Consider the following 10359-nt stretch of genomic DNA (forward strand, 5'->3'; position numbering starts at 1 on the left):
AACAACCTTTATTATATAAATATTATATTATATATCATAATATATTATATAATAATAATAACATATTATGATATGACAATGTGAATAATGATATTATATTATATTATTAATAATGATAGAATATATATTATCTTACTGTTATATTATTATTATAGAGTTGGGATTATTTTTGGAATAAACTAAAAAAATATTTTTTCGACTGATAGAAAAATAACTTACTCACTTCTTATGTTGGCAAGATTTTTTTTATTTTATGGACAAATATTATTTGTGGGAAAATAACTTACCATCTATAGAAGCACAAGAATTTGGGTTAGTTGGTCAATGGATTAGTGACCAATTGATCGGCTTTCCCATGATATATACCTACCAAAGAACGGGAATGTTAATGAAGATTAATGTCCTAGCTATATATTAACACAATAATTTAGTCCGATAACTCAATCAAAATAAAATAAAATAAAAAAATTTACATGTAAATGAAGGTATTGATCCATCTCCTCATTTTGCTTCTCCCAAAGGCCGGGGTTGGAGTCCACTAAGAGATAATGATCTAAAGAATTATTGAAACTTGGAGTCAAGATTTGCTGAGACCTTTCTTTCGGGTTAAAAAATTGATTCAATTCTCGATAAGGAATCTGTTGTTGTAGAAGAATGGAAACCGATCTTGAGCGGCCTTTAAATGCTGCATAGTTGAAGAGCAAAATTCTGGAAAAAAAAATGAATAGGAGACAGAGAGCAAGCGGGGCCATGGCATAGTCGAACTTATTTATAATTTTCGATTTATTCTGCGAAGCAGCGATAAAAAGATCGTTTTATGGTACTTAATTTTACCATTCCGTATAGAATCTTCTCTTCATTCTTTGAAGAAGTGGCAAAAGAATTATCTTTTGTTAATACCTGACTCTAGCCTTCCGTTATAAAAATGGTGGAGAATGTTTTTTTTTTTTTTTCTATAACAGATGACTTATATATTTTTAGTGTGAATACATCTTAAAAAAAATAAAATACAGTAAGTCTCGGAATGTTCTAAGCAACTTTCTCTCCCCAACCCACAAGGCCCTCTGAGTAGTCACCACATACGAGGCCACTCAATCTGCAGTTCCATTAGCTTCTCTAAACACATGTTTGGTCTGAAAAACAATATCTTCACTTACCATAGTCCAAATATTTCGAAGCAAAGAGTAGCACCCACCCATGCTATTGGTGCCTCTCTAGATCCAGCCAATCATTATAGCCAACTCACCCTCGAGCAGGACTGCGTTGGCCTGCAAAATGTGTCGGGCTTGACACAGACCCGCCCAAACCTCCCTCAGTTCCGCCTCCAAAACAAATATATCAAAAATCTAGCACCCACCAGCAACTACCACCCTAAAGTCTGGATTTTTGATGACAAAACCTATGCCACCCCTCCTGCCACCGTTTAGCACGCATTCATCAAAGTTGACCTTAAGGACACTCGGAGATGGGGGCTCCTAAGCAAAAAACATTGTCCGTAATGCTACAAAAGTAGATGTAGAGCTATTTCAAAAAACAACATAAGCAACTAATAAGAGACCATCATGATTTGAATACTTTAAAAAATAAAATGGCTAAAAATATTTCTGGAAACACAAATGAGTCTCAATGAAGTTCAAAAGAAGAGGTATCTCATTAAAGTCTTCCCATAAGATAATTACATGGGAGCGAGCATCCTCGGTGATGTGAATTTATACTGATCTTTATGATGCTCTCCTTCTCAGCGAAATTGATAAACCAGCACGCTCGCTCTGCACATGGAAACACTGCACTGTCTCTGGGACCGGATTTGTTTAAATTAACTCGTCGGTCCATTTCATACAAAATTTGAGCCAACTTTAGAAAATTCTCATCTAAGATTTAGAAACCTCGATGTCAGATGGGCGACGACCTAGCAAGGTTGACATAGACATGTTCTTAGATGACTTGTACGATGTCAAACACAACCAACTAAAAATGGTAAGTAAATTGATACACGAATTTGGTGGGCGAGCATGCCAGATGCCAAGAACGGAAATTGCAATCTTGGCTATCAGGACAAGCTCTGATCCATGCTGGGCTTATAATGCAACTAATTTTATAGCCAAAGTCCACTCCACTGCGTCAGGTGAAACTGGAATTCTGAGCAAGCACCCATTATTATGGTGGCATTCATGGTAATCAAAAAAGAGGTCAGTCTCGGAACAGACTTCATATGATGATTGGTTACAAATTAGATATACATCTTCTACGTTTTCTTTGGATTGTCTAGCTCAGACATATCAGTCACCCATCAAGATGCCAGATATTTCCACATCTAAAAACCCTGTTATTGAGAATATGTATCATTAACATGGATACCAACCATCTGGTTTTATGAACAAAATACTGAGACAATTTATTGAAACATGAGTATCAACTAAGAAAATAAAATGCAAGGTACCAGCTGGCCTACTGGTTATGTCCATTGGTGGTAGTATCAGAGACAGAGAATCAGCTCCCGGTTTTAAGATGGCTAGCACAGGCAGCACGAAGTCACAAACATACTGAAAATATGATCTCAGGGATACTGGTTTTTGATCTACTTAGCACTAATCACATTTGCATCAGAGATAAAAACATTTACCATAGTCACAATGCGGAAAAGGAAAAATGCATACAGCAAAAAAGGAATGATGACGAGCTCCAGATTCCACATATCATGACATATTATTCTACATGTTTGTTAGTTGAGAAGGAGCTAGGAGAAAAGGGGAGTACATTATCTTGAGCCGGACATTTTTATAAGCATCAGTTAACTGAGAAGATGATTCCGCTGAACAAACTTACACGAACATAAAATTACTTGGCTAAAGACTATAAACAAGCGCAGGAGATATGTATCGAAGGAACCGATGGTAAAGGTTGTGACGTAGCTAGTCATGTGGCAGCTTTGGATAGATATGGCACAGAAAAAGAACAATTCTTTGTTCTCACATTCTTGATAGGTCCTGAAATACAAAAATCAATACAAGAGATGACCAACCAATTAAGTAAATGGGAAGGCCTGAAATTTCTTCTCGAAAAAAATAATAGATTGAAAATCTATAATTAAAAATGGAACAAAACGTCTAGTATATTATTTCACACACGCGTGCCCAGAGATCCAATTATTCCATGTAAAAAAGAAAAAAAAATGGAACACTACTACTAGGAAGCTTAAATGACTATAGAGAGGATTGTGGATAAATGTATAAGAGCGAGATATTGGATGAATGCAACAAAGAAGTAACTACTTCCAATCATGATATGATGTGAAAGCATTGATCCTATGTGATTGCCCACCTTATCTATGTGAAGGCTAGTGCACAGCTATGCAGTCGTCATGAAGGATATAGCACAAGTCCTAGGTGCAGCGTGGTTGTTTACAGCAGTGGCCATAGAATTTGCCATCTCAAATATCACAGTATGTTTACAAGGAAAAATCACGAACTGTGGTGAGCAGAGACGAAACTTCAAGTTGTGGGAAGAACTTTTAAGTTGTGGACCACGTAAAACAGAGCTTTTGTGATTTCCCTTTGCTTAACATAAGCTTAGTCCACAAGAGGACGACTTCTTCTGTGCAGCAGATTCATTGCTACAAACGAAAACAAAATCATTGTTGGACACTGAAGTAATATATAGTCATATAGGGCAGTCAAACAACAGACCAAATAAGATAGAGCTTTTCTAATCATGGCTATTGCATGGCAAATTTTTACTCTTCAGACATCAGAGCAGCCAGAAAATCTCTACAACGTAAAGCACTAGTCCATGACTAATTACAAGACTTTCTCATGGAATGCACCCAGGTAAGGCAATGTAGAAAGAAGAGAGGACAGTTTTCAAGTAGTGGGCAAGCATGCAGACACAATAAGGATGGTAGGACCATGTGGGGTTGCAAGAATATTAAGAGATGTAAAAAATCTTGCATGGCACTAAAAATTGAGGAAGAAATGCAAGCATTTAGTCCTAGAGAATTACCCAAGCACATGAAAAAGAGAAGGGAAAGGTTACAGCGAAGAATTTAGATGAGTTTGCACTGTGCAGAGCAACATAAAATCGGTGGCATACAATAAAGTTAAAGCACTGACTCTTCACCATATGAATTATGATAAGATAAATTGCATCTGTTGATTGATTTTATAATTGATTGTAACATTCATAGATTAAAATAATGTGATTTTTATTTTTCATTTCTGAGAAATATGGTGGGATTGTTGCCTGCCTGCCATTTGAATTTGGAACTTAATACCACTAGTGCAGGTGCTAAGGGAATGTGTGTCAATTAGCAGATCCAAGGCCCGTTAGCAAAAATAATTGCCATTATTCGTGGCGACCTCTTAGATTTATCAGTGGTCAGATTCTTGTCTAATTAATCTGTCTCCTACATACAGCTGGTCCTAAAGAGTCTGAAAAACAGGTGTTCAAAAAAAAGAACTACAATATTTATCTCTTTCCCATGCACGTCTTGACCCCTTCACTTGAGAAAAACTATTTTTCTATTTTGTTGATATCCTTCCACATGATCTTTTACTAAGAATTTTCAAGTTTCCTTTTTCTAATTAGAATTCTTATATATTTACAACTCTTTTAAATTATAATTAATCTTTTATAATTAGAAAGAAACTGAAAACCGAAAAGACATAAATATGCAGGACCTCGCCAAATGGTATCCTCGGAATACAGGATGCAATGGAGCCAGGGACTCAAGGTTCTAGGTTCTAATAACATGACAAGATTGATTACCTGAACCAACGTTTTCAGTAGAAGAGAACATCCTATCATGTTTTTGATGCATCTAGAAAAGAAAGTAGATTGACCAGGACAAAAATGTTCGCACGGCAGGCAACCCATATGCGAGCAGTATTGCAGGACAGGCGGTTTCTGAGATACAAACTAATGCACCACAAGGAGAAATTGAACCAAAGAGCTGCAAACAGAAGCAGTGCAAACAACACAATGACCCACACTGTGATCAAGCAATCCATTCACAGCTCCATGATGTCCCCCCTCTCTCCCTCTCAATCCAGGACATCTCTCTCTCTCTCTCTCTCTCTCTCTCTCTCTCTCTCTCTCTCTCTCAAAAGTAATCCATTCACAGCTTCATGCTGTCACCCCTCTTTCCCTCTCAATCCAGAAGAATATCTCTCTCTCTCTCTCTCTCTCTCTCTCTCCCCACCTTGTTTGGATGTTTAGTGATGAAGACCCAACCTTGATTCGGTGGAATTTGATCCAAGCCCAACCTTTATTGATGCAACCGGCAGTCAATGGTTAAGAAACTTTGGTCAGGTCAACAATGGACATAAGAACAGTCCCAGGTATTGTCTTATATGGTGGAACATTTTATTATTATTTTTTTATCCCCGTGCTATTATCTGACATCTAGCAAAAACAATATCCAAGTTCCCCATGTATTGCTATGCCCCTTTTATGGGAATTTCGCATCCAAGGGATTCATTTCCATGTCTATATTAACCACCAAACACAGGAATAGGCTGAAATGAGAATCTGATACCCAGATTGTAATTCCAACAAATCAGACATGGAGTGTCCTTGATCTTCAGAGGCACAACAAATTAATGGCTCAAGAGGGCTATAGCACCAAGGCAAATAGTAAAATTTAATTCTATTGAAGATAATGGTGCAAATGATGATTAAAAACAACATATTGCGGGTAAATAATAAGGAAATTTTTATGGAAATAAACTACTCACAAGTAAACTATAATCATATAACCCAATGGGCATCCCTGAGAAAGATTCATCACCGTCTAGAGATCCAGTCCGCAGCTTGACAGCATAGAACAGTATTCTGCTTCACATTGTATGATACGAGGAAAGGGATCTGAATGGCATGGTCTTACAGCAGATTAGCATGACAGGCCGGTCAGACATTAACATGGTGGTCTTCCTAGCAAGAAAGCACCATCTGACTCTTTTGTTAGTATGAGAAGTAAATCCAGTAAGCTTCTTTTTTTTTTTTTTTTGGTACATCGGCTACTCATATTGCTCTTGCGTGAGTACAGCTAGCAGCATCATTAGCAATAAGGCTACACAAAACAGAGGGAATAGAAGCCTACTGGGTCCAAAGAAATCCTCCCGAATGATAAGTTGGCTTTGGCTATGGCTAAACATTAATTGACAGCCAATAAACAATTCAGCAACAACTTAGCACAAATTTAATACATCTTTGTAGGAATTCAAAAACCTTGCTGTATAAACTTTATATTTGCACTTTCCCTTTTAACTTACTAAAATCTATTATATTAGAAAAATGCCATCAAACTTAAGATAAGAGTTTGAACAGATAAAACATGGTTGTGTTTTTCTATAATGTGGAAATTACTATCATAACGATGCATATTACATTATAAATGGGAACATTCTAATCACTAAGTTAATCACTCCACTACTATAATATTCTTTTATGACAAAAGCAAAGGTATTGGAGGAAAAATTCAATAAATCAGCAATTTTTAACTAAATTCTAGAGTTGTTGATTCCCCAACAATGAATCCGAACCAAAATCAAATCTGATCAATAAACCAAGGATCCAAAACCAATTAGCTTAATGGGTTCAGGTTTGGATTTTGTCACAACTTAAAAGCAACCTGTTCAGAGCTCTACTCAGTCCCATCTTCAACCATGCATAATTATTAAGCTATGTGCGCTATTATAACAAGTTTGTATTATGATTAAAATATACATAGTGAAATAAAAAAAATCAAGAAAAACAATAATTTTCAAACTATACGTTAGACCTACTAAATATCCGAGTACAATGAACCAAAAATTGGATCTAATAACTAATGTTTAAATCTAAAACAATTAGATTATCAAGTTAATTTGGATACATATTTTGCTGGACTGACAAATTCAACCTGTTCAAACCTCTACTTAATCCTATCTAAGCCTTAAGTCCTGAATAGCTGTGATTCCTAAGTACAAGGCTTGGTCCATGTAACCATCCTAATGTTTCTTTTCTCTCTCCACTATAACTTTGCAACCGGTAAAGCTCAGAAACACAGAATACAAAGTTAAACTCCTTTTCCTAAATGGATGATAGGTTTATCAAGTAACTGAAAGGCATAATAAAATGACCACGTGATGCCAAGTGTTAGCAGCCCTTTGCCTTTTTCTTTTTTTCTGGTTGAATCTCAGAAGCCTTCTTTGAATCCTCTCCTTCACTTACGACGCTAGCAACCCAATGGCATCTAAAATGGTCAATCCTTCATCAGATCTTTTAAAAACGTAGTAGTATTCATCAAAGCTCAAATTTTCCAATGAGCACAATCTGACTCTGCAACTCATGATCTTAGAAGCTAATAGTATAATATGTCAACTAAAACAGAAGATTAAACCTTAGGTCTAATCCTTCTTCTCCTTCTTCTTCCTCTTCTCCATCTTCTTCTTCTTCTTTGTCACCTTCTTCTTCTTCATCACCTTCTTCTCCTTCTTTTTCTTCTTCCTCTCCTCCTCCTCCTCTTCTTCTTCTTCTCCTTTTTCTTCTTCTCCTTCTCTTTAACCTTTCTTCTTTGTCACCTTCTTCTTCTTCTCTTTACCCTGTCTCCTTCTTTTCTTTCTTCAATTCATCACCTGCCTATTTCTATGATGATTTCTAAATATACATAATCACATTACATTGCATCCATTCCAAGTTCCTGCACACAAATCTTCCCCCCAAGTATCTACACATTGCATAATTAATGACACATATGGAACATGAACTATACCTCTCTCAGCCACCAAAGAAGGAAAAGATAATACATCATGTCATAAGAGATGTTTTGAAATAATATCTCAATTCAAAAGTTCCTGTGCTTTCATGATTCTAATCCATCAATTTAACTAATTTTTAGTGAACTCACAGTGAAACTTTCAGTATATTGGTTGCAACCAGCCATCTATTTTACCAGATTCCTTCTTGATCTCAACCCTCCATCTACTTCATTTTCAAGTTGGTCCAGAGCTTACTTCAAATGTTACTGTTTGCCGCTGACAATATCCTTAATCATTAGTAGGCATCACAACTTCCATTTCTCTTCATTCACAATAGGGGATTGTGTCACAGGCTAACCTAGCAAGACAATCCACCCAGCTAAAATAAAGCATGGTACTAGCAAGCTAAAGAAATACAAAAACTTATTAATCCTAGCAATCACATTGTTATTAGCTAACTGACATTTTTTTAACCTTCTTCGGCATAGTTTCTAGAAGCAAAGGTGCAGACAGCAAATGGTGAAATCTTAATCAGATAAATACGTGTTAATTTGATTCTTCTCAGATCATGCCAAACCAAAATTGCTGCATTACCTTGCCAATCATATATTCAGAAATAGCATTGATGAAATGACATATGATAGCTTTAAAATTGAAAGACAATCAGATCTCATGCCATTTTCGGAAATAAGGAATTTGATATATAAAGCATATGATGGTTCTAATCAATTTGACAACCTCAGACAAAGATAAAAGCCTAAAATCCAGATCATAAGGTTGAAGAACAGCATTCAACATAGTCAGAAAACACTTGTAACTAAAGTTCAAATAAAAAACAACATGTTAGCATGATTCTTTCAAAACCAAAGCTTACCCAAATGATCAATCTTCATCATCCTCGTCCGAGCTCCCCACATCACTGCTATAATCGCTACTGTAATCATCCTGGTCTGGATTGATATCAAGCTGCACATACTTGACCTGTATCGCCTCCGGCGCCTTTGGCGGCGGTGCAGGCATGCCAGGTATTCCCGGAACCCCACCAACCCGCTGCTCCTCCCTATTACCAACCACAACCCCATCCAACGGCAAAGTGATGGGGTCCCCAGGCTTCCATCCAGGTGGGGGCGGCGGGAGCTCGCTCGGCAGCTCCACCGGCATCCCTTTCCTCCACCCAGGCGGAACAGTAATCGGCAGCATTGGCGGCGGAATAGGCACCGGGACCTCTTCCCTCGGCGGGGTCGGCTCCATCAGCGGCACCTCCGCCAGGGCGTCCGCCACCCTCTCCTTCGCCTCCGGCGCCTTCTTTGGCACCCCGACGTCCAGGTCAGCAAAGTGGTAGAGTTGTGAAGCACGCATCTCGTTCTCCTGCGGCGCCGGAGGGAGGGCGCCACGTAGAGGGGCCAGCCCGGCGCCGTGCTCCGGCGGGGCGAATGTGGTGTAACTAATCCGATGGGCGTAGGAAAGGATCTCCTGGAGATCTAATGAGGAACGGAGAGAAGTGGAGTAGCCGGAATCGAAGGAATCCTTGTCGGATTTGGGGCGCTTGGGGTCGCGGCGGTAGTCGGAGTAGTCGTCGACCAATTGGTCGAGCACCTGCTCGGCTTCTCGGATCTTTTTGGTGAAGGAGAGGAGGGTGGAGTCCTTGGCACGGATCTCGCCAGCGATCTTGAGGCAGGAGTCCTGGAGGTCAAGGATCTCCTGGAGCTCGGCGACAGATTCGAAGATCTGGGTTTGAAGGGCGGTGAAGAGGGCGACGACCTCCTTGGCGGACGAGGGGGCCGCAGAGGTGGAGGAGGAGCAGGAGGAGGAGAGGGGGGTGGCGGAGGCCGAGGCAGAGGGGAGGAAGGAGGGGAGGGAGCCGCGGAAGGAGGCGAGCCAGTGGGCGCGGTGGGGGGAGACGTCGAATAGCTTGGTGGCGAGGGAGGCCATCTGGGCGAGGAGGGCCTGGCCGCGGGGAAGAGGAGGGAGGAGGGAGAGAAGGGCGGAGGAGGTGGTGGTAGCGGCGGTGACCGGGTGGTGGTGGCCAGCGGTGGGGGCGGTGGCGGAGGAGGAGACCGAGGAGGAGGGAGCGGGTTTAGGGTTAGGGTTAGGATTAGGGTTGTGACCGGGGTTTGGAGGGAGGGAGGGGGAGTGGGCGTTGGTCAGGCCGAGCCTAGCCGGTGACGGCATCACCGGCGGAGTGTGGCTCTGCATCACTCTTTCTTCGTTTTTTTTTCCTTCTTCTTTTTGCTCGGGTTTTCGGGTGCAACAGGTTCTTTTGCGAGCTAATATCGAGCGCCGACCATGGAGCGGGGTCGGGGGAATACCAGGGTCGAGGCGGATTGACAGACCAAACCGGTCTATGAGCACTCCGAACCGGTTCGAGCTTAATTGTGATTTGTTTCTGACTTTAAAAAAAACCAACAATTATAAATAATAAATACATGAATAGACGAAAGAAAAGCAAAAATGAAAGAATAGTAGTAAAGTTTGTTCCTTTTTACTTTGTTGTGATGGAAGTCCTTGAAGGAGCCTAAAACTGCAAAAGATCTTGGTAAAATGATGTCTCATACCAGATGAGAGTAGAAGGAAAGCAAGGATAAAACTTGTCGATGATGTGAACGGCCACATAAAAAACCAT

At 39.8% G+C, this 10359-nt stretch overlaps 1 protein-coding gene across 13 annotated transcripts; it reads right to left on the bottom strand.

Moving 5' to 3' along the window:
* Positions 1-1543: 1543 nt before the first annotated feature.
* On the bottom strand, positions 1544-10017 carry LOC103722667 (mediator of RNA polymerase II transcription subunit 4). 13 transcript variants are annotated; one of them, XR_005506833.1, is made up of 4 exons: positions 8611-10015; positions 5733-5946; positions 3322-3613; positions 1544-1909 (listed from the first exon to the last, which is right to left on the bottom strand). XR_005506833.1 is itself a non-coding variant. In XM_008813362.3 (2 exons), the coding sequence occupies exon 1, from the start codon at positions 9930-9932 to the stop codon at positions 8619-8621; it is 1314 nt and encodes a 437-aa protein (XP_008811584.1). In that variant the 5' UTR covers positions 9933-10016; the 3' UTR covers positions 1544-1909; positions 8611-8618. The 13 variants fall into 13 exon arrangements, 4 of the variants coding, with proteins under 4 accessions (XP_008811584.1, XP_008811592.1, XP_008811562.1 ...); XR_005506832.1 differs by lacking the exon at positions 1544-1909 and adding an exon at positions 2655-2987; XR_606524.3 differs by lacking the exon at positions 3322-3613.
* Between the last annotated feature and the right edge of the window lie 342 nt (positions 10018-10359).

This window comes from Phoenix dactylifera, chromosome 18 (assembly GCF_009389715.1).
Source record: "Phoenix dactylifera cultivar Barhee BC4 chromosome 18, palm_55x_up_171113_PBpolish2nd_filt_p, whole genome shotgun sequence".
Lineage (NCBI taxonomy): Eukaryota > Viridiplantae > Streptophyta > Magnoliopsida > Arecales > Arecaceae > Phoenix > Phoenix dactylifera.

Bases quoted from the DNA above. Each gene is read 5' to 3' on its own strand.
- LOC103722667 (XM_008813362.3), bottom strand. From the start codon at position 9,932: ATGCAGAGCCACACTCCGCCGGTGATGCCGTCACCGGCTAGGCTCGGC.